The sequence below is a fragment of the Rutilus rutilus genome (genome assembly GCF_951802725.1).
Source record: "Rutilus rutilus genome assembly, chromosome: 7".
Classification (NCBI taxonomy): Eukaryota; Metazoa; Chordata; class Actinopteri; order Cypriniformes; family Leuciscidae; genus Rutilus; species Rutilus rutilus.
In genome coordinates, this window is record NC_140221.1 from 33,861,761 (window position 1) to 33,886,255 (window position 24,495).

A 24,495-nucleotide genomic window follows, 5' to 3' on the forward strand; every position below is an offset into this window, starting at 1 on the left:
TCCTCTCTGCACACGGATGATGTCGAAAACACAATAACAAGTTGATTAATGATTTTGCCGTTATTTATCCATAACTCTATATAATGCTAACTTTGTTGAGAATTAAATAGAGCTAAACATTTTTAACGTTTGCCGTGTTTTGTGAAGTTAGCAATCTTTCGTTTCGGTTTGTAGTTGAAAAGCATTAACCAATTGCTATTTACTTCCGCTATTTTCGCATTGCGTCAATAGTCACTTTAAAACGTGTGGAGCCACGCGGTTTCTTGTTTAGGCGTTTTAAACGGTTACAGTTACTATAGTTCATATGTTTTAACGTTAAAATGAGCAATCAAAAAGGTAATGTTTCCCGTTCGCGAGGCCAAAAACACCAGAATGTAATTGCCTTCAAAAATGACAAGTACGGTGCAAGCGCACAAGTTAAGGTAAGCTCGTGCTACAATAAACAGTGTAGTGTCTTATTTAACGTTTATATAATAGCGGCTTTGTTGCTGTTGCGATGTTTAAGATATTTTTTCGTGTATTTTGTTTGAATTTGTATGCATACTTCTGTTTCCAGAAAGCCAAAACAAAGGTTCATGATGGTCTTTGCCAGCACTGCAAAGGTGTGCTGGAGTGGAAAGTCAAGTACAACAAATACAAGCCCCTTACACAGCTACGAAAATGGTGAGATGAACGAGGATTTATTGCATAGTAACGGATAATAGGCAAATAAACTCTTCCACATTTAACCTCTTAACCTCTTCTGAATATGTTGTTTCTGTGGGGTTGTTTTTTAGTGTGAAGTGTCTTCAGAAAACAGTGAAGGATGCCTATCATGTCATGTGTAAGCCATGTGCACTAAAGTTGGAGCTTTGTGCCAAATGTGGAAAGAAGGAAGAGATTGTTATTCCGTAAGTAGATTCAGACCTCTTTTTCAGATCATGTATGTACAAATATGTGCAAATTGGTATTGTGCACTATTTTAGTATAAATCTATATTTACGTAATGTAAATACTTGAGAAAATGTTTAAAACATGCCCTGCAATATTCAACTGTAAAGTTTAGACTGCATCATGTAACATCTATCTATCTATCTATCTATCTATCTGGGGCGTTTCCTCTGAGGAGGCAAGGGAGGCAGTGTCTCAAAAAAAATAATCGATATTACACAAAATAAAAAAGTGCAAATATTACAAAATGTGACATTAAAAAGTATAAAAGTCACTCCTTTTAACAGATCCCCAAAAGCATGCTGCGAGTTTGATGGGGGGTAATTGAGAATGAATGGGGGAAAGTCACTTGAGAGGAGGCAATGCCTCCATCGCGCTCTGATTGGATATTATCGGTTATGATTGGTTCCTGCGATAAATTGCAGGATAAAAACACCCACAAATTAAGAAAACATCTTCATCAGTTTCACAACACGTGTGCTCCAAATACTCAAAACACAACCAAATACAGAAACGCGCTGCAAAAGTTCACAACACAACTAAATACAAAAACGTGCTGCAAATAGCACAGACCACAACGGAAACGTTTCCAGGTGACCCCAATAAGTGACGAACCCGGCTGGGACATGCTTATTGCTTTTGAGCATCCCTATGTTCTACTCCCTTCTAAGGGCAGACGGCAGAGCCCTTGAAGTGGGACTTTGGAGGGTGCAGGGCACTTGTGTGCCATTATGTTAGCCGTTTGGAACGCGCTTGCTGAAGGGAGCAACGAAATACAACGGAATTTCCTCATTATTTTCTCCTGGGATGTTCCCATGACAACGCAGCACCGTGTCCATCAGCTGAATAGCTGTTATTACCAGAAATATATTATTATTGCTGTTGACATAACTGTTGCAAATAAATACACATTTTATACAAAAGTTTTTAAAATATGCGTTATATAGGCTATCTGTGTGTGAGTGTCTCAACTTTAAAACTTTCCATCTCATCTTTGGACCATGCATTGCCTAACATTTCTTATGAAACTTACTTAAACATAACATGACAACATTTGTACAATGTAACTGATGTATAGATTAACATCTTTCCCTCATGTTCTTTTTCTCTATCTTTTTTATTTATTTATTTATTTATTTTAGTTTTCAGATCATTGTTCTTTTCTCATTAGTATTCTGATGACATTGACCATATTGTTAACATTTTGTATATTGTATATAAAGTTGTATGTCATAAATGTCATCTCTTTATGTTTTGCAAAAAATAATAATAATAAAATAAAATAAAGTAGACTTTGAGCTGTAAGCACGTCCCAGCCGTGTTCGTCACCAAATTGGGGTCCCCTGGAAACATTTCCTTTGTGGTCTGTGCTATTTGCTGCGCGTTTCTGTATTTGGTTGTGTTTTGAGTATTTGGAGCACACGTGTGTTGTGAAACTGATGAAGATGTTTTCTTAATTTGCGGGTGTTCTTCTATTTGCATGTGTTTTCTTCAGTTGCAGCGCGTTGAGCTCTCTCGGCCACCGTATAATCAGACAATGATGGCGTTAATGAAAAGACTAATTAAAAAGTAAACAAACAACTCGGCCACTTAGATATCACCGCTTTGTCATGTAAAAATCAAACTTGAAATGGCCTGAAACATGACACTGGGGGGTTTTGGTAAGAAATCAGCTTGGGGAAATAAAAGGTACATCTGCGTGTCTGTGACCAGTGTGTTCAAGCTTGATGACTGAGGAAAATAAGTGAAAAGCTGAACATTACTTTACAAATAATAGTTTTATCTAAAAATCTGTTTTATCACAATTTATCATCATTATGGCAACAAAATGTGTTTTTTCAGTGCAGCACATGTGCCATCTTGTGGACATATACAGTAAATGGTGAATTTATTTTTTTACAGCAAGATATTCATATATTTCAGACTACTCACTGCTCTGCTATTCCTTCAACATTGCATTATTAGAGAGACTTAATCTGTTGTGTATATATGTTGAAGTGTATTGAACTATTTACGGTGACAAATTATAATTAAAATATTTAAAACATGCCCTGCAGTATTCAACTGTAAAGTTTAGACTGCATCATGTAACATCTATCTATCTATCTGGGGCGTTTCCTGTGAGGAGGCAAGGGAGGCAGTGTCTCAAAAAAACTGGATGAGAAAATAATCGATATTACACAAAATAAAAAAGTGCAAATATTACAAAATGTGACATTAAAAAGTGTAAAAGTCACTCCTTTTAACAGATCCCCAAAAGCACTGTGAGTTTGATGGGGGGTAATTGAGAATGCCTCCTCTCACGTGACTTTCCCCCATTCAATGCCTCCATCGCGCTCTGATTGGATATTATCGGTTATGATTGGTTCCTGCGATAAATCGCAGGATAAAAACACCTGCAAATTAAGAAAACATCTTCATCAGTTTCACAACACATGTGTGCTCCAAATACTCAAAACACAACCAAATACAGAAACGCGCTGCAAATAGCACAGACCACAACGGAAACGTTTCCTGGGGACCCCAATAAGTGACGAACCCGGCTGGGACATGCTTATTGCTTTTGAGCATCCCTATGTTCTACTCCCTTCTAAGGGCAGACGGCAGAGCCCTTGAAGTGGGACTTTGGAGGGTGCAGGGCACTTGTGTGCCATTATGTTAGCCGTTTGGAACGCGCTTGCTGAAGGGAGCAACGAAATACAACGTAATTTCCTCATTATTTTCACCTGGGATGTTCCCATGACAACGCAGCACCGTGTCCATCAGCTGAATAGCTGTTATTACCAGAAATATGTTATTATTGCTGTTGACATAACTGTTGCAAATAAATTGTTTTACGGTGTGTACTTTACTCTTAACACCTTTTACCTATTTATTTATTATTCTCAGGTAAGGTAAAGAAAGTCAAATCTGACCTAAACCATAAGCATTCAAAAGGTACTTAAAATTTGGTCAGAAGACTCCCCTGTGGTATGTTCTCATTAAAAGTCTTCCATCATTAAAAATCTAAGTCTCAGTAGGCAGATTTTGTAATCAATTAAATGTATTTTAATTGGTTACTTTTCTTTTTATAATAAACAAAAATATAAAGGCAAATAAAACTTCATTATTTTAGTATAAAATACAATAATCACGTTTTGAATCAAAGGTGTCGTAAGCTCTGGGCTTCTTCTCTTCTGCTTGGGGTTTCTTGTCCTCAGCTCTGGGCTTCTAGGCGTCGGGGGCACTGGCGTATCAGTATCCCCAGGGGCACTCAGTTCTTCAGTCTTTTATACTTCTGTTGTTGACAACAGGCGTTGGGGTTGTCACTCCTTCAAACTCCTCCAAAGTTTCCCAGATCCTTCTCCTGGCAGGTGCAAGCGGTCCACCTCTTCATGTCCTTGAACTCCAGTAAACTCAACTAAGATGGCCGAGTCCATTTAAAGTTCTAGGAGTCCTCTAGCGCACACACACAATCACGCTTTTCTGCTCCTCTCAACATGGGTTGGCACAGTCACATATAAATACATAAACAATTACTGTACTGTACTGTAATGCCAAAACAATATAAGCCATATTTTACAAACAAAATAAATAACAACATTGAATGCAATGCATTATATCCAATACATTGGCTAAATATGTGAAACAAAAAGGCATCTACAATAAACAAGGAGGCAGGTAATTGCATTTTCTTGATATTATACAACAAAATACACATTTTATACAAAAAAAGTTTTTAAAATATGCGTTATATAGGCTATCTGTGTGTGAGTGTCTCAACTTTAACACTTTCCATCTCATCTTTGGACCATGCATTACCTAACATTTATGAAACTTATTTAAACATAACATGACAACATTTGTACAATGTAACTGATGTATAGATTAACATCTTTCCCTCATGTTCTTTTTCTCTATCTTTTTTATTTATTTATTTATTTTAGTTTTCAGCTCATTGTTCTTTTCTCATTAGTATTCTGATGACATTGAACATATTGTTAACATTTTGTATATTGTATATAAAGTTGTATGTCATAAACGTCATATCTTTATGTTTTGCAAAAAATAATAATAATAAAGTAGACTTTGAGCTGTAAGCACGTCCCAGCCGTGTTCGTCACCAAATTGGGGTCCCCTGGAAACATTTCCTTTGTGGTCTGTGCTATTTGCTGCGCGTTTCTGTATTTGGTTGTGTTTTGAGTATTTGGAGCACACGTGTGTTGTGAAACTGATGAAGATGTTTTCTTAATTTGCGGGTGTTCTTCTATTTGCATGTGTTTTCTTCAGTTGCAGCGCGTTGAGCTCTCTCGGCCACCGTATAATCAGACAATGATGGCGTTAATGAAAAGACTAATTAAAAAGTAAACAAACAACTCGGCCACTTAGATATCACCGCTTTGTCATGTAAAAATCTAACTTGAAATGGCCTGAAACATGACTGTGGGGGGTTTGGTAAGAAATCAGCTTGGGGAAATAAAAGGTACATCTGCGTGTCTGTGACCAGTGTGTTCAAGCTTGATGACTGAGGAAAATAAGTTGATTTATTAAAAAGAAAAGCTGAACATTACTTTACAAATAATAGTTTTATCTAAAAATCTGTTTTATCACAATTTATCATCATTATGGCAACAAAATGTGTTTTTTCAGTGCAGCACATGTGCCATCTTGTGGACATGTACAGTAAATGGTGAATTTATTTTTTTACAGCAAGATATTCATATATTTCAGACTACTCACTGCTCTGCTATTCCTTCAACATTGCATTATTAGAGAGACTTAATCTGTTGTGTATATATGTTGAAGTGTATTGAACTATTTACGGTGACAAATTAAGTGTGCTTAAGAATTCACTGCTTTTTTTTTTTAGGCTTGACAAGGAGGAGGAAGGAGAGGTAGAAGCAAAGGGGCAGGAAAAAAGAGATGAGGAGGAGGAGGAGGAGGAGGAGGAGGAGGAGGATGAAGATTTCAATGACATTGGCACGAACAATGATGAATTTGATAGTGATTAAGAAGCCGAAGTGAATTAACATTTGCCATCTTCTGTATGCATTACCAGCAAACTGCTAAACCCAAGAACACAGTATCTAAGGGAAAATGAAGCTGGATATTGGACATTTGCTTACCTGTTCACCTGCTGTTAATTGGGGAAAGACTCCCAGGAGATGTTTTTGTGTTTGCTGTAATGATTGTTTTTTCCCCATCTTGACCACTTGCTATGATCTAGAAGGAACTGACAAAGTAACCCTCATTCTTGTTTTTAAGTAGATGTTTCTTTAAAATCAGCAAAAGCGCACTGAAGAAGCTGTTGCCAGAATCATTTAAAAAAATACAGTAAAAATGTACATTTACAGAACGACCTAACTTTAAAAAAAAACGTTCCTTCTGAATTAGCAAGGCCATTTTGCTACTTAAATCTGTTTTGTATTTTTAACTTAAACAACATATGATATCCAACATCGTAATACTGGTGGTGGTACAGAGAAAAACACAAGTAAAATGTTCATCACAAGTAGCTTTTCTACAAGCTGATAATAAATAATACTAATAAATAGAAAACACAGTGTCATGCTCACAAATACAAAACACCGTCATGGTAACATCATGACGTGACACTAAAATAATGCAATAAATATTCATTTAACAACATAAGATAAAAAGATAAAACCCTAATGTGCATAAATTATACAAAAAACGAAGAAACAAAATTAAAACCATCAAATTTGAAGCGTCACAGGGAATTCAGGAAAAGTCAGTTTACAGCTTTTCATTGACGATTACACGATGATTTGCTCTTTTACTTAAAGTAGTACGTTTAACAGTATTTTACTGTAAAATTACACAAAATGTTAGGTTAGATCTATTTCAGTTTTTCTTACTATAACCAATTAACAGGTTTTTATTGCCCCATTTTCACAGTCTTTTACAGTTAAAATTACAATAATTTTTACAGTGCCGTTCATGTTATCTGTTATGAATGAGAGGCTGTGTGAATGCCTCACGTTTATATTAAGTACATTTGGTCTTCACAGTCTTCATGTAAATGGGAAAACAAAGTACTGATGGAACAGGTCCACTTAATAAACAACCTACAAGCAAATGTTGGCATGCTGCTTAGACAGCACAAATTTACACCTTTGTCCTGTTTTCTGTTTCGCTGTCTGATTTTTATTGTTTTATTTTTAAAACATCCTCTTGCATATCATTATGAGCATTAAATGATAATTTGATATAAACCTTAAGCCGTATCCATTCCATGAACTAATTCCAACTTCCAATTAATCGCAATACAATATGAACACAATAGGTACATTGCACCTAAAGCAATTTTTTGTAAGTACATAAAGTAGTAGTTAAAGACCAACACAGATCTGTAGAATAACTTCTCTGAATAAAAAAAGAGTGACAAGTAACATGTTAAATCACCATGTGATCGCAGAGGTTATGTGAGATCATAGTCAACTATTGCAAGATTTTTCTGGGAAATTCATGATTTTTAAGGAACTTAAACAAGAATAGTCGGTTTCACCCTCTGTGCAGCATCATTTTGAACCACCTGTGACAAAGTTCTGGAGAAGTTAATAACATGAGTGTCAGAACAGGATCTAAAAATAGACTGTTTAGTGGAATATTTAAGAAACTGTAGCCTTTAACCCTGGATTTATGTAATGCTGTTTAACCATGCACATGTAATGAAGCAAGAGGCTAGTCCAGTATCACATGTCTGACCACATTACCATCTTCTTCACTATTCGTCAAACTCATTGCATGCACAGATTTCTTCATTTCTTATTTTAATTCTTTTTCCAAGTTATTATAAGCCATAAGGAAAGTGAAAATGCTGTCAATGACTGTTTTTCACCTCAATAGCAGAACTTACTGAATAAGATCAGCTATGTGCAGGCGATTATGTAACTTCATTTCAGAGCACACTGTAAAAAAATTGCTGTAGTTATGCAGCTGTTTGCCAGTAACTTACTGTAGATTTAAATTGATGTTATTTACTGGCAACAGTTTGTTCAAAGTTAAATGAACATTAAACATTAACAAGTCTTTGTCTTTACAGAATAAAATGATAAAATAACAATCTAATGCAAAGCATTCTGGGAACCAGAAATCTTCATCAACCTTTTTCTGTTTTCTTTCCTTCAGATTTTGGTTCCCAGAATGCTTTGCATGAGGCTGTTATTTTAGTTTTATTCTGTAAAGATAAAGACTTGTTAATGTTTAATGTTCATTTAATTTTGAACAAATTGTTGCCAGTAAATAACATCAATTTAAATCTACAGTAAGTTACTGGCAAGTAGCTGCCAGTAATACTGTAATTTCTACAGATTTTTCTAACAGTGCAGGTCATTACAATGCCTTTTATTTATTTTTTGTCTGTTGTATATGTAGTTTAAGTGTTTGTCTTCTTGTTATAATACTTGTTGACTGTCAGATGAGACTGTGATATCCTGTATGCCCAAGTGTTGTACTGTCAAGTTTCCATGGACACTGTTATTGTTGAGTAAGTGATTGCGAAATGGCAATTGTTAAGACATAAAAGAGCCTATAAGTGTTGATGAAAGAGTCACCACGTGACCACAACTCTTTCGAAAAGTTCACTAATCATAATTTTTGTGTTAAAATAACTATTATTCATCGGTTGTGCTGTAATTTGGGTCCAGACAAAATTCATTATCAATTCTTAAAGCACATACCCCAAAGCAGAGGTCTTCAATCCTGCTCCTGGAGGGCCACTGTCCTGCAAAGTTTAGTTCCAACCCTAATCAAACACACATGAATCAGCTCATCAAGCACTTCAGAATCACTTGAGTATTCAAAGGCAGGTGTGCTGAAGCAGGCTGGAACTAAACTCTGCAGGACAGTGGCCCTCCAGGAGCAGGATTGAAGACCTCTGCCCCAAAGTATATTATCTCTTCTTTTGGGTAACTTCAACTTTGTCTGGTCTTCTGGACAAATACCATCCTCCTGGAAAGAAGCAATAACTGTAATCCCAATACCTAAACCAGGAAAAGACCATACAGATCCAAATAACTATCGACCAATCGCTCTTACCAGTTGCCTCTGTAAAACAATGGAGAGAATGGTAAATAATCGACTTGTTTGGACACTGGAATCGAAGAAACAAATAAGTGATTATCAACGTGGATTTTGATGTGGAAAGTGCACTTTGGATCAATTAATCCGACTGGAAACTTATATCAGAGATGGTTTCCTTAGAAAAGAACATGTTGTCGCTGTCTTTTTTGACTTGGAAAAAGCATATGATACAACATGGAGATATGGAATCTTGATTTACCACATGGGTTTTAGGACGATTTTGGCTAGCAGATGTTTTCAAGTCCAAGTAGGAAACACCTTGTCGGATATTCACAAACAAGAACTTGGAGTTCCTCAGGGAAGCATTTTCTCTGTCACTCTTTTCAGCATTAAAATAAACAGCATTGAGAATATCATCGGACCTAATATACTCTGCAGCCTATACGTGGATGATCTCTGCATTTGTTATAGAGGGAAGAACATGAGTACAATTGAAAGGCAACTGCAGTTATGTATTCACAAAATATATCAGTGGTCAGCTGAAAATGGATTCAAGCTCTCTAAATCAAAAACAGTCTTTACCTACTTCTGTATCCAGCGATCCCTTCATCATGATCCAGAACTCTTCATTAATAGAGAACCGATTAATGTTGTTAGGGAAGTAACAATAAAAAACACGTGTCTTAAAGCTATGAATATAATGTAAGTGTTGGCAAAAACTAAATGGGGAGCAGATTACATTGTTCTTTTGAGACTTTATAGAACACTAATCCGTTCCCGTCTGGACTATGGAAGCATAATATATGACTCTGAAATCATATAAGCAGATGCTTGACTCAGTACATCATAAATATGACTTGCCTTGGGAGCATTTAAAACTTCGCCAGTACAAAGTTTGTACATTGAAGCCAATGAACCTTCACTTCAAAATAGACGATTGAAGCTCTCACTTCAATATGCTGTCAAAATAAAGGCAAATAAAACCAATCCAGCCTATTCTACAGTCTTTAACACACAATTTACTCCTTTGTATGAGAGCAAACCTAAAAGCATTGGATCCTTTGGTATTCGTATCAAACCACATTTGGAGAACTTAAATATAAATGTGAACATTTTAAACCAAATACATTTCAATTCTATATCTCCCTGGAAATTAAAGAAGGCTAAAATCAATTGGATTTGGCTGCTCATCAGAGGAAAGGAGTGACTCATCCAAATGTATATAGACAGCAATATTTAGACTAAACCAATTCCCTTTTCACGTACCAATATTCACAGATGGTTCGAAGGTGGAAAATAGTGTAACGGCAGCAATGGTGACTGGACATCAACGCTATGGAATCCGTATTCCAAAACAGTGCTCAATTTTCTCTGCTGAAGCACGTGCTTTACTTTTAGCTTTGGAACATATTGAAAATACACAACAAAAGGATTCTATAATTTTTACAGACTCGAAATCTTGCCTTCAAGCAATGGACACTTTAAAAATGTATCATCCTTTAGTAGATTGCATCTTATCCAAAGTGGATTATCTACTAAATCAGTTCTTCAGTATTATCTTTTGCTGGGTTCCAGGCCATGTTGGACTTTCAGGAAATGAACAAGCTGATGCATCTGCCAAGGAAGCTCTTAATCAGGAAGTTAATGAATGTGAAATTCCTCCCTCAGATATCAGGCCGATTATTAAAGAAGAAGAAGAGTGGAATGTGCAAGGATAATAAGTTGTATGAAACTCATCCAGAAATAACAAACTCTTAAACTCTTTATCACTCTTAAAACTAGACTTGATCAAGTGGTCAACACCAGATGTCGTATGGGTCATACAAGGTGAAGACCCAACTTTATGTATGTTTTGTAAGATTCCCTTATCTGTCAAACATATTTTATTGGATTGTCCTGGACTTACTGAAGTTCCTTCACTTAAGGACATATTTAATAAGATTATGCCTGAAAAGGTTTTGGATTTTTTATCATAATTATGTTTATTTTAAAAATCTTTTATAATATGACTTGCTGTTTTTGTTTGTTTTGTTTTTATTGTATTTATATCATATTTGTATTTTTGTAATTGCATTTTTGCCATGAAAATAGCACAACCAAACAAAACATTTCAAAAGCACTTTCGGTTCTATGAGACTCAGAGACTCATGCTCAGCCTAATGAAATGCGCTAGAAAGCACGCTTTCATTTTCTTATTTTAAAATTATTATTATTACTATTATTACTTGTGTCACTGTAGCGATTAATTAATAAAAACAAAATCAACCAAACAGTCGTTGGTGCGAGATCACCCAATTACACAACGTCCCAATGGCGCATGAGAGTTTGATTGGATTGAAGCAATGACGCGCTTATAGAGCTGTTGTAATGATTACCAGTTTATGACAATAGGCTATACACCTCCCAGTAGGTTTGCAATGCCTTGATTCAAATATAAAAGTTCAGAGAAGTCACATTTGAACATTTGTGCAAACAATGCGTCAGAACGACACAACAGCGCGCATTGCGCACGTCTTCAGTGGAACATTTGTGCACTCCACACCGCGAGCTGCAGTCGAAATACTGGAGAACAGTGTCTTGGGAGTCGACGATGAGGGGAAGGTTTGTTTAAATAATTTTCATTCACAAATTGTGTCATTTTTATTTTCATTCGAAGATAAAGGCTGTCCATATACGTGTGTATATCAAAACATTTGTTTTCTCTGTTTTCTCTCTGAACAGATTGCATTTATTGAAAAAGATGAAGATTTGGTCAGTGTTTCAAAAATATGGGGGTTTGAAACTTCAGACATAAAACAGCTTGGACAAAAGTGAGTACATTTATCAATACGAATTGCGTATAGTCTAAAGTCTTGCGTGAGTCTGATCAGGGTGCATAGTCACTTTTGCATTCAGAACAACCATTCAGCAGTAACAACAAAGAGACAATGCCTTTTGTAAACCTGCTTTAAGGTCAACGTCAATATTTGTGGTATAATGAACGTTCAAGCTAGAAATCTTTCCATATCCATTGCTCTTCTGCAGTATCAGTGCTTAATTTGACTCATTTAGCATTCGATTTTGCTCTTCAGTGAGTTTCTCATGCCAGGAATGGTTGATACCCACATCCATGCGTCTCAGTATAGCTATAGTGGCACTGCCTTAGATCTGCCTCTGCTGGAGTGGCTCAACACTTACACTTTCCCTGTGGAATCAAAGTATAAAGACTTGGATTTTGCCAATAATGTCTACACTAAAGTCGTGGTAAGTTTATTTAAACAGACTAAATAAAGTCTAATTAAACTAATAAAACTGGCAAAGGCAAATTATTGATATGGAATGCATAAAATGTTATTTTCCTTTTTTTATGCTGACTGTTTGGAATTGAAGAGAAGAACCTTAAAGAACGGCACCACCACTGCGTGTTATTTTGCCACAATACACACTGATGCCTCCCTTCTGCTTGGAGAACTCGCAGGTACAACACATACAACCAAGGACACACACACACACATATTGACAGAATTTCCCCTGTGACTGGTTAGCGTCTGACGGGTGGCAAACACAAACACATCCTTTCTCTAACCTTTGGAGTTTGCCTTGCTTTATCCTATATTGTCTTAGTTCTTGTTCCTGCCAGTCTGCTGAGTAACTGCATTTGTTTCTGTTTTTATTTTTATTTTTATATATATATTATGTAACGAGATTGATGTGACCTATCATTCTTTGAAGTAAAATTATAATCTGTCTAAAATGTAATATTATCTAAAAAAACACTGTCAGCTACATTGCTGTATTTAATCATTATCTCACAAGATCGTAAATCAATCATTGATTTTAGATTGTGATATACAGTATTTGTCCCCTTTTCCACCAGATAAGTTTGGACAGAGAGCTTTAGTGGGTAAAGTTTGCATGGACTGCAATTCTGCAGTTCCACAATACAAAGAAAGTTCAAGTGAATGTAAAGTGGAGACAGATCGGTGAGTTTTGGAGGACTGTGTGACTATATTGACACAACAGGGTCAGTAACCTCATGTACATTTAAAAAAAAAAAAAAAAAAAATTGAGTTTGCTTTAAAAAATAAAGCACCAAGTTGCAAAGCATTTTTGAGTTTTCTCAACTTTAAAAGTTGTAGTTGTGGCAACTCATTTTTGACATTTATACTGGTTATTCACTCACCCTTCCTCAGCACGTACATTAAATATTTGTTGCAAGTTAACTAAAAAGAGACTAAATAAACAATTTTTCTAATATTAAGACGAAGATTTCACAAACTGCATGTCTCAGAATTCTATAGATTAAAAAAATCCTTAACAGTTATTTGCTTATATTCAATTGAACAAACCGAACCCAAAAGAACACTAATCATACTAATGGTGACTTTTTTTTTGGACAAAATTGATGTTATCCTTTAATGTAAGTGCAAGGGATCATGGGTATTTTCAATGGGCATACTCAGTAACTCGCATACTGAGCAGGCACTACATTTGAATTTAAACGTACCTTGCGATCGTTAAAAAAGGTCATTCTATATAGCATGAATGTGGGTATATGAATGAAATTCGGACGTACTACATCCACCATGTTGTTCACTGCCATTCATAAATCCTCTCCCGTGGCCTCATGTCCATCGAATGCACATCATTTCAGAATCTCTCCGGAAGAAGTAGGATTTTTTCCGCCAACTGTTTTCCAAATACTATGCATTCGGACAAAGTACTCTGTTGGCGTACTGTTTTTCACATACTGTATAGTAGGGAAATATTCGATTTCGGACGCAGTGTTAGTCTTTATAGCTTTATAAAAGCAAACTCAAACTGTCCACTTTACAAGTAAATGGTATTTTATAACATTTACATTCAAGAATATAATTCATATTAATATGAAAATATTAAATTACCTGTAAAACCTTTAAACTTTAAAATAGTGTGTAACAAAATAGATTGGATTGTACAGTGTACAATGTACAAAATGACTAATTTGCTGTCAGAATTTGTGTTTTAATCTAATCTGATATAAACCTAATCTAATCTGATCAATGAACTTGAAGATATGATTCTGCTTCCTCTTGTCTTTTGCAGTTTCATCAAAGAACTTCTCAAAAAGGAGGTAAAAAAAACAGGTTCATTCTTATTCAGTTGTTTTATTATATAACTCTAGTTGTCATGCTGTTTAAATACTTTTATAGGCTCTGTGAATATAAAAACGAAACTGTATTATCTAACTGTTTTAGTACCCGAATGTTAAGCCTGTGGTTACTCCTCGATTCGCTCCCTCTTGTTCTGCTTCACTACTCAGTGAATTGGGTGAGATTGCCAAAAACAACAAGCTTCACATTCAGGTTTGTCCTCCTTCCACAGATTAACATCAACTTGATAAGTAGATATTTACAATGGTTAAATAACATAAAATTAACATTAACAGCTGAGTTATGACATTGTTCATATCACATGACAGAAGGTTGAAATGTGATGATGACTCAGCGTTTCTGACTGACACATAGCCATACTTGTTATGGTGTTAAATGTCAACTCTTTCTTAATGTTCAGAATTATTGTGAAAGGCAATAATGAAGTGAACTATGGGTGTGTTCTGCTTTGCGTACTGGCCTTTGACTTTAAGATGGAAGTTCACATTCTGCTTGTATATTTCTAAGAAATATGCACACATTCAGATACATTTATGTAGAAGTGATTATTTGTTGCAATTTTGCTTTATAAAATAAAATTGTATTTATGAGAGATATAATAAAGAAATATTATAAACTGAAATTCCAAACTCAATAATTGCGATTAACAGTTAGCTGCTGTAACTCGTAGGATAAACTAGACAATGAGTAAAACTAATAACACCTGTTTTTCTGCATTAATTAAACCTATAGAGTCACATCAGTGAGAACAAAGAGGAAGTTGAGATTGTGAAGAAAATGTTCCCAGGATGCAAATCCTACACTGATGTTTACCTCAAGCACAATCTACTTACAGATAGGGTGAGTGGTAGAGATTGTCGTCATACATTAAAGACCTGATGAAACATATCTGTCTAATATATTAGTCTGCAATTTTACACACACCTTTGTTACTGATTCATTGTATTGTGTTCTGAATTGTGTTGCAACATATCTATACAGCTTAAATGAGCATATGAGTCCAAGTGTGGGTCTTAAGTCTATGCATGAGGTAAAGAAATGTCTGCAGTTTCTTCTGTAATCCCATTGCAAATACATTCATTATTCAAAAACTGCCTTACCTGAAGGTGCTATGAGTCTGCAATGAGATGTATGAACTATTGTCACTTTCTGTATTTACTGTATTTATTTATTTTTGTGTGGTAATATTTAATTAGTGGTTTAAAAATTGCACTTAAAAAAGGAAATAGGGAGGAGCTCATGGCATAGGAGGGCTTTGAGTCTTCAGTATTGCAGCAACACAAATATATGCAGCTGTTTGCCAATATACAGTAGGCTATCATAAGTTTAAGATTAAAATCATATAGAGCTGAACATATTTGATGAACAAATATGTTTTTACATAGAAGGGCTTTTTTCAGTATTTTGGTTTGTTGTCATTAGCCCTGTGGATACATGAGAGGTTCAGAATCATGTGCTTTATAATATGAGTTTTGTGCTCAAGAGTTCAGTACAGTGGAGAGCATTGTCATTTGTTAGAGCATACACATGAACCAAGATGCTCGTCCTCATTGATCTATGTAGGACCAAGTGCAAATCCCATTTGTGACTATGAGCAGGGCCGTTGGTAGCGGGGAGAAATGTGGTGACGATTCTAGGCCCCCCCCCCCCCCCCCATGATTTCCACCGAGGGTAACTAACCCTCCCACCCGGAACTCAATTCCAACGGCCCCGGACACCGCAGCTGCTTCCGAGGCCTATGATTAAAAGGAATTGTCTCCCAAAAAATGTATTATGCATTTACCTGGTTTCGTTATTTACCTCACTCTTGTGGAACAAAACATTTGAACATTTGAATCTGTATGGAAAAGTTATTTTGACAAAGCAACTTTCCAATTATTGGGCCTTTTTACTCTAGTACTCTAGCAAGTACTCTAGTAGTTAAATTGAACTTTTGCAGAAAAATAAAAAACTGAATTGGATTGGAATTAAATCATGTAAGCTGATGATGATGGTAACAGTGATGGTGGGGTTTATTGCAGACTGTAATGGCCCATGGGTGTCACCTAACCGATGAAGAACTGGAGATCTTTCATGAAACTGGATCTGCAATCTCTCACTGTCCTAACAGTAACATTTCGTGAGCACCTCTAGCCTTTTACTATTAGTATTAATATTCAGATCCCTTTAATATATATATCTTTTAATTTATTGTCTCTTTTCCCCTCCCAGACTTTGCAGTGGGATGCTAAACGTACGCAATGTTTGGAAACACAAAGTGAAATTGGGATTGGGGACAGGTGAGTTTTTTGTTTGTTTGTTTTTTGCATTTCAATTACTGAATCCCTGCTAAATAAATTGTTGCTATAGGCCATTTTTTACATTGTAGTGGAATTTTCTTGAGCAGAAAGCTTTAAGATAATAGGCTATACATGTAAACTCAGTCACCTGTTTCATGTCAAGGTTTATGTATTTATATGGTGAGTAGCCATGTAATATGTACAATCAGTCTGTCATTATGTATTGATTCTGCATTTTATGGTTTTGTCTGTGCCATCTGTAGATGTTGCAGGAGGCTACTCCCCATCCATGCTAGATGCTATTCGAAGGACTCTGGACACGTCCAAAACCCTGACCATCCAGGACCCTCAGCATCAGACTCTAACCTTTGAGGAGGTTTTCAGATTGGCTACACTTGGGGGAAGTGAAGGTATAAGATTCCAGCTATGATTTGACAAAGATGTTATTTAATACTCGTACACGACAATATATAAACCTGCCTGGCTGTTTCCCCCCCACACAGCTCTCTCATTGGATGAACAGATTGGAAACTTTGTGGTAGGGAAGGACTTTGATGCCCTGCGAGTGAATGTTTGTGTTCCTGATGGACCGATCGATTTGTTTCCTGGTGAAGGCCCCAAGGTTTGACTGATCTCTTACTGATCTTTTCCCTCCTCTTACTGAGAAAACAACAGAAACTGGTTTCATTTCAAAATCTGATAAAGAATGATAAAGAATGTCTCATCTGATGTGTTTTTTTTTCTTCTTTTTTTTCAACCAGGTCATTTTGGAGAAGTTTTTAAATTTAGGTAAGTTGTTTTTTTAAATACTTGTATAATATCCATTCAATTCATCCATTTTTCTTCCCTTATCTAAATCCTTACACTTTTTTTTTTTTTTTTTAAATAGGTGATGACCGAAATATTACTGAAGTTTATGTGGCTGGAAGACAGGTGGTTCCATTTCCAGAGTAAAAAAGTAAAAAAAAAAAAGTAAAAAAAAAAAATTGACCACAAATATTATACATCTACTCAGGACAAACATTTTCATAAGATCACACTTTGCATTTTTTTAAAAAAATATGTTTTAGATTTATATTATTCGGTTTAACATCTTGTTAAATGTCTTTTTGTTAATTTTTTATTATTATGTAAGCGATGATAAGATAGTAGCCTATCATGCTCAAATATTATTCCTTTTATTTTTTTTTAAATTACAGTAATGGATTCTATTTACTAGTTGTGTTGATCATGGGGAAATTTTTTATAAAATATCACTTATATTAATTTAATCAACTTTTAATCATTGACAAATGGCAACTGACAAAAAAAAAATGATTTATGATATATTACTGTCATCCTGCTTTTTATTTGTTTTGATTGCTTATTTCATGATAATACACTGCAAAACAAGTATTTGTGACTCTCACACACAGCTTCATCAGTCTCTTAGCTGTCTGTCTCACCTGTTCTTTCACTGTTTATGACATTTCCCAAGTAGAAATACAGCTCTCAATGACACTTTCTTCATGTCCTCTACAACAAACAAGAGTTCCAATTTACAGGAAATCAGATTAACTTTTCAAGCAGCATGATATGCAAAAGAATGCCCTCATATTCATTTTTTGGTTGTGTCTGAGTGAGAAATCAAGTCATGCCAGTTGAAAGATGTTTGGGTTTATAACTTTTCTGACTCTCATTTTATCTAAAACATCAAAAATATTCTCTCTGTAAGGAGATGCAAATCTAGTTTTCCGCTAAAAACCCATCAGTTGTATTTGATGCTTCTCTTGCTCACACAAACTCATTGTGAGATTCTATGTGGTAAATGGACCGCATTTATATAGCGCTTTCAACAGACACATGGTCACCAAAGCGCTTTACATATTGCCTCAGCTTTACATATTGCCTCACAGGCATTCATACACCGATGGCGATGTCAGCCATGCAAGGAACCATCCAGCTCGTCAGGAGCAGCTGGGGTCAGGTGTCTTGCTCATGGACACCTCGACACTTGGTCAGGTGGAACCAGGGATTGAACCACCAACCTTCCAGTTTGTAGACAACCCACATGAACCATGAGCCACTGCCGCCCTATATCTAAAACTATTTTAAACAGCATCTTTTCAAACATTATGCCCTCATATTCATATTTTGGTTGTGTCTGAGTGAGAAATCAAGTCATGCCAGTTGAAAGATGTTCGGGTTTATAACTGTAAGGAGATGCAAATCTAGTTTTCCGCTAAAAACCCATCAGTTGTATTTACATTTATTCATTATTATTATTATTATTATTTGATGCTTCTCTTGCTCACACAAACTCATTGTGAGATTCTATGTGTTCTGATGTGCAGTAAAGCAGGGGTCAGGGGTCTGAGTGCTCTTGGCCTCACGCGGGGTGACGATCCTACAGATCACCTACACAATTTTGGGACAAAGTTAACAAACATAACTTAAAAAACTATTAAGTTTCCAGATATATTAAAGAGCAACCTCTGAGCAATAAAATATAGTTTTAGATTCACACATTGAAGCATCACATCAGGGCTGTTTATGCCGTTCCCATTGTTTTTGTTTCCAGTCTCTCCACATCACAGAGTTTGGATTCATCTCCTGGTTTGAATATCACATGCATTTCCCTGTTTAAAGGATACATTTGCATTTGACACATTAAAACAAATTATTTTATGTAAAGCATAAAACAAAACTTATTTGTAACGTGTAAGCAGGGACGAGGCAGAGAATTGCGATGTTACATATGACAATGAAGCTTCAAAGCGCGTATCGAGTTCGCAGCGCAATTTCTCACAAAGCTTGTAATAGCCTATTGTTTATAGAGAAACACGTGATCAACGAAAAACGAAGCCTCACTTTCTTTCAAGTCAATGTGAATGCTTCACTTTGCTTGTCGGAATGTTTAAACCCAGACAACTACTCCACAGGTTTTTGGAAAATTAAGTCCATTTAATATAAATAAGCCTATCCCAGCTAGCAAAAAGTCATCTATTAGACATTGAAAAGACGTAAATCTTCAACGTCTAATTACGACTTTTCAACGTTGAAAACAAGTCGATCTTCAACGTCTTGATGGAATAGCCTAAAACTCTTTAAATTTATTTGAGATAGATGAACATGGTTTGGTAGTTTGTTTTTCTCCGTTATTTTAGTATGTATAACAGACTATCCTGTCTTAGATGATCAGTTGAAAACACGTAGTCAAACAGTCCAAGGCGGACCGACTTATTTCCAACCATTATATTCTGCCATATAAACACCATAGAAACCATAAAATAATAAGACCAACATTGCATCAAGCAACACTGTTGGTGTTTTCAACACTCTTGATGCTTTGAATCTTTTCCCGGAACAATCAGGGGAAAGGTTGCCAACCGCGTTCCGTATAATACGGAATCGTCCCGTATTTGACACATAAAAGTCTTGTTCCGTATTGAACTTTTTGAGAATCAGTGCAAATCCATGACAGACACATAGCTTCTAATATATGTCAGACTATGAACGAAGACATTTGTAGGCTATGATAAAAAAACCCGACGGTGCGGTAGATACTAATTTTTCCCCTGTTTGTCTATGATCATCATCAGCGTATCAGAGAATGCCCTTTTAATTGGTCGTTTCAGTCATTGTGAGTCACGTATCGTAGCAACCATAACGACAAGTGACAACAGCGGGAAATGCAAAAATGACTTGAATTGCTTGAATGCAGTATTTGAGTGCAATATTTTATATTTTCTTTATTAGCTGTTTTTTTATGTATTATTGTTTTGCACTGGAAAGAAAGTTAACTATAATGGAAGTATAATTATATAAAGATATTTGCACTACACGTCCTTAAAATGTTGTCTATTTAAATAAATAAAAAAATTGCACTGGAAAGAACATTCTAGAAGTCTAATTCTGTTGAATAAGTTCGCACAAGGCTACAGAAAACTGTTGTGTTTATTTTTCTTCAAATGCAGTCTAAGCTGATGAGTTTTGAATGTTATATGTTGTTTAAGTTAAAAATAAAACGTATTATAAACTAAACAAATCCATGGTTCATTGTTGGCAAAATGATCATGATAGCCTTTATATTTCACATCTGGTTCAGTCTTGTATATTGATTAGGCCTACTTTGCTATTCTATAAATATAGGCCTAATAAGTTGTAGCCTATTATAATATGCTATAATATATGAAATATATTTATCTAAATGTATCAATTAGTTTCCACAATATTCACCAGAAGTCATCATTTCAGGGGTTATTTTTCAAAATTGTCTTCCGTGGGGGCATGTCACATCCCCCCGAAACGAATAAGGTAACTATGGTGACAAACAAGGTACAAGCAGGGGCATGTTCAAGTTCAAAACGGTGCGCAACGTTTTGCTACGGTTTCCGGGTTGAACGTCATGTTTCCTGGAAACGGCGTGCACCGATGTGCAACGGGGTTTGAGATGCGTTTTCTCTTGTTTGGTGGGTGTGTCAGAACTGCAGTCCAATCAGCAGCAACATGTATATAAAGCACGTGCATTAAAGTGAACTCGCACAATGTATATAATTGTAAATTGTAAATAATTTACAAATGTGTTCGATGCAGCTCATGCGCAACAACTGAGGATATTAGAAGACATGTTTGTCGTAAGTTTTATTGTAAAAATATAGGATATCAACATGTAGTTGTTTATATTTTTAGCTTCATTGCAAGTGTATGACATTTGGTATAGAAATAAACAATGGTAATTAAGTGCTTTTCCTTAAAATGATAAAAGAAAATACAGGGTATTAAAGTATGTTTGTGAGGCTAAATAGATGTGTTTTAGTCCTTCTCAGCTGCCATAGTTGCAACTCTTGCGTCATCAAACAGTGTGTTCAACGCATACTGTCAATGGTTCAACGCATCACCGTTTCTGTTTAAAAAACGTTGTCAAACGTTTTGTCGGGGCTGAACGCAGCCCAGGTACAAGGCAAAACAGGAACCAAACACAGGAAGTGAACACAGAAACAATGTGGAACTAAGAATTCACTTTAATATAAAATTCCTAGAAACCCCAAGACCATACAGGGATCGTGACGTACGGGTTCCTCTTCCAGGTAGAAGATACAATGAAATTAAGTAGGCCTACATTGCTTATAGTACTAAATGTCTTTATGCATAAATGAAAAGCAAATACTACGGTTTTGTTAACAGATTAGTTTTTTTTTTTTACTTTCTGAAAAGGTGCAGTATTTTTCCTTCATGCCAAACAATTTCTTTCTTTCTTTCTTTGGGGTGAACTGTGACCTGTTGGTCTGTTAAATGGTTTTGCGAGATTCACACGCTTGAAGACATTTTTAAACTACATCGTACAGAGCAAAGTAACCAAACAGTTGCAATAGCCATTGACTTCCCTAAAATGGAAAAAACAAAAATATTATGGAAGTCAATGGCTATTGTCAACTGCTTGGTTACCGTACCCACATTCTGAAGAAAGAAAGTCATACGGTTTGGAAGAACTTGGTAAATTTATGACACAATTTTTTTTTTTTTTTTTTTTTACGACTTTTGATGGGCAAGATCAGTAATATAAATATAAATCAGTCAAAAGTATAAAGTCCTGTGTGTTTCAGTCCTGTGACTCACCTGTCTGCGGATCTCCTCTTGCTCTTCAGGTCCAGGTGCCTGTTTCAGAAAGGAGGTTCAACCAACTCTGAGTTAAAACTTGAACTCTGAGTTGACTTACCCTGAGATGGGAAACTCTGAGTTTTCGGTTACAGAACAGCTGAAATTAGTTAGTTCAATCAACTCTGAGTTGACCTACTCTGAGTTAAGCGCGTGCACCACAACTATAAAAAGCCATTATCAATGGAGCGCAGATATTATGAGTCACCATGGCAACAGCGCCAGATAAAAAGAGGTCTGCATGTTTCTCACCTTTACATTTTAACCCTCTGGGCTTCTTCATAAATGGGTAACACTTAGCTTCCTCCCGGTCAAAAACGGACGAAGCCTTAAAATTTAACTTTATTTTATTTTTTTTCCCAGGATAACCAATCAAATATATTTTTGTTCTATAATATTTTCTGATTATTATTTAGAATTTTTAGAGTTTTTTATGATACTTTGCATTAATTATATAATTTTTATGAGCTATTTTTTCCATTAGAATTAATATGTTTTTATTTTTTTTTTTTTTTTTTTTTTTTTTTTTCCAGTAAATGCAACATTTCACATCAAAATAGAGTGCAGGCCTTAAAAAAAAAAAAAAATTCAAGTGAGAAGAGCGCCATCTAGTGGCTTTAAAATATATAAATATGTGTCATGTCCTATAACCGCCTATAGCTTTTTTATTTATTTATTTTATTCCCATTCGGAAAGAAAATAATTAATTACTAAGCAAGCACTGAATGGAACAGCACAAATTATATTTCATAATCTATAAAATAATGTACTGCAATGTGTCAAAATTAACATAATCTATTGCTTTTATGACAAGATATTCTTCATGGAGAAAAAATTGCCCATGAGGGGGTGTCAAAGACTGTACAAAAAGGCTATCTCTTTTACAAATGCTGTAACTTTTGATTTCCTTTGTCCAAAAATTATTATTTTTTTTATCCAGATGCAGCTAACATGTAGGGGGACTTCACTAAAAAAGAATTTTCCTCCTACCTTATTTCCTTCCGTTATTCCATGACAAATAAGAAAGATATGCAAAATCATAATAAAAATTATAAATATATATATATTGTCTTTTATCCGCAGTTTCTCTGCAGGACAATGTCCAAATGTAATGTAATTTATATTTAAAAAAAAATTAAAAAGAGTTCTTTCAAACGATACCTACCTTTTGACTCTCCTTGCTATAGTTTTGGAGTTATTATGAGTATATAATTTTTATATAGTTTGGAGCAAAATTTGCTGTTTCAGTCTTACCAGTTAATTTGTGTGTGTGTGTGTGTGTGTGGATGTGTGTGTGTGTGTGTGTGGGGGGGGGGGGGGGGGGGGGCTGTCTTATTTGCACTCTTGATGTTTTAGAGTGTCACCCCTTCATTGCTGTGCACTTTTTTTCTGCACAGTGGCTGATTTGTAGTTTGTACCACCAAAAGTTTCTCTGAGTTTTCGTATTTTTTCGTATTTCCCATTCATTTCCTTTGTCGGTCATTTTTGACCGGGAGGAAGCTAAGTGTGACTATTTTTTTTACGACCCTTTAACATATCCGAATCATGTCCATGATTTTTTTGTGTGTTCACATAGCTAATACAACAAAAGTCACCAAGTGTCATCCCATTCCGATGAAGCAAAAATTGAAAAAAAATCAAAATGTATAAGTTTTCGGTCATTTTTGACTGAAGAAGCCCAGAGGGTTAATTAGTTATACAGTGTTGGGTGTAATTAATTACCAAGTAATCTAAATACTGTAATTTAATTAAAGGGATTACTCTTAATTCTTCTGTAATTTAAAGTAAAATCTGATGTTATTGCATTCGAATATAGATCAATTCTGTATATTTAACATACATTTTTAAAAGTTTTTTTTTATTTTTTTATGTAACCTTCTCCCTCTACAGTCTACACACTTTGGTCAATTCAAGAATAATTCATGCAATTGTATATTGTTTATTTGAAAGCATTAAAAGTGCAGTTTCTTGTCTCTCCTTGTATTGTTGAAATGGTTGAGGTTGATATGGGATTTAGTAATTAATAATAAGTAGACATTAATCTAATTACACTGTTGAAGATGTCATTTGTAGTTAGTAATACAAGTAACTTACCCAACTGTTATAATATCAGAGGTGAAAGAACAGTATGTTATTCAACCAAATTTTAATTTTCATGTAGGTGCAATCCTGCAGGTATTAAAAGAACATGGCAGCAGCTGAAAATTAAATATGAAAACATAATTCAATCAGGTAAGGCTTGAGCATATCATGGGTGTAGGCTACCTGACTTTACATTTGACATAAATAACTAAATAGCATCCAGTGTCTAGCAGTGCAGCAGCATTTTGGGCTGAGGGAATTCCTGGAGGGACTTCAGAGCCAGTCACTCCAGAAGATCCAAGGGCCTAAAATGTAAGATATATTACATATGTGCTATTTTTTATATAGGCTATTTTTGATATTTCCATTTATTTTACTTTGGGTTGGGTTTTTTGTTGATCCCAACAGAT

At 35.3% G+C, this 24,495-nt stretch overlaps 2 protein-coding genes across 2 annotated transcripts; both read left to right on the top strand.

Annotated features, from left to right (window-relative positions):
* Positions 1-8: 8 nt before the first annotated feature.
* cUnh9orf85 (chromosome Un C9orf85 homolog) lies at positions 9-7,041 on the top strand. Its single transcript, XM_084414761.1, has 4 exons — positions 9-422; positions 557-663; positions 777-890; positions 5,780-7,041. The coding sequence occupies exons 1-4, from the start codon at positions 321-323 to the stop codon at positions 5,919-5,921; spliced, it is 465 nt and encodes a 154-aa protein (XP_084270887.1). The 5' UTR covers positions 9-320; the 3' UTR covers positions 5,922-7,041.
* Positions 7,042-11,329: 4,288 nt separating this feature from the next.
* On the top strand, positions 11,330-17,637 carry gda (guanine deaminase). The gene is made up of 14 exons (XM_084412997.1): positions 11,330-11,556; positions 11,677-11,765; positions 12,027-12,198; positions 12,325-12,412; positions 12,812-12,917; positions 14,020-14,047; positions 14,172-14,279; positions 14,820-14,927; positions 16,109-16,206; positions 16,299-16,366; positions 16,630-16,776; positions 16,870-16,988; positions 17,128-17,155; positions 17,256-17,637. Exons 1-14 carry the CDS (start codon positions 11,431-11,433, stop codon positions 17,318-17,320), a joined length of 1,350 nt encoding a protein of 449 aa, XP_084269123.1. The 5' UTR covers positions 11,330-11,430; the 3' UTR covers positions 17,321-17,637.
* Positions 17,638-24,495: the final 6,858 nt, after the last annotated feature.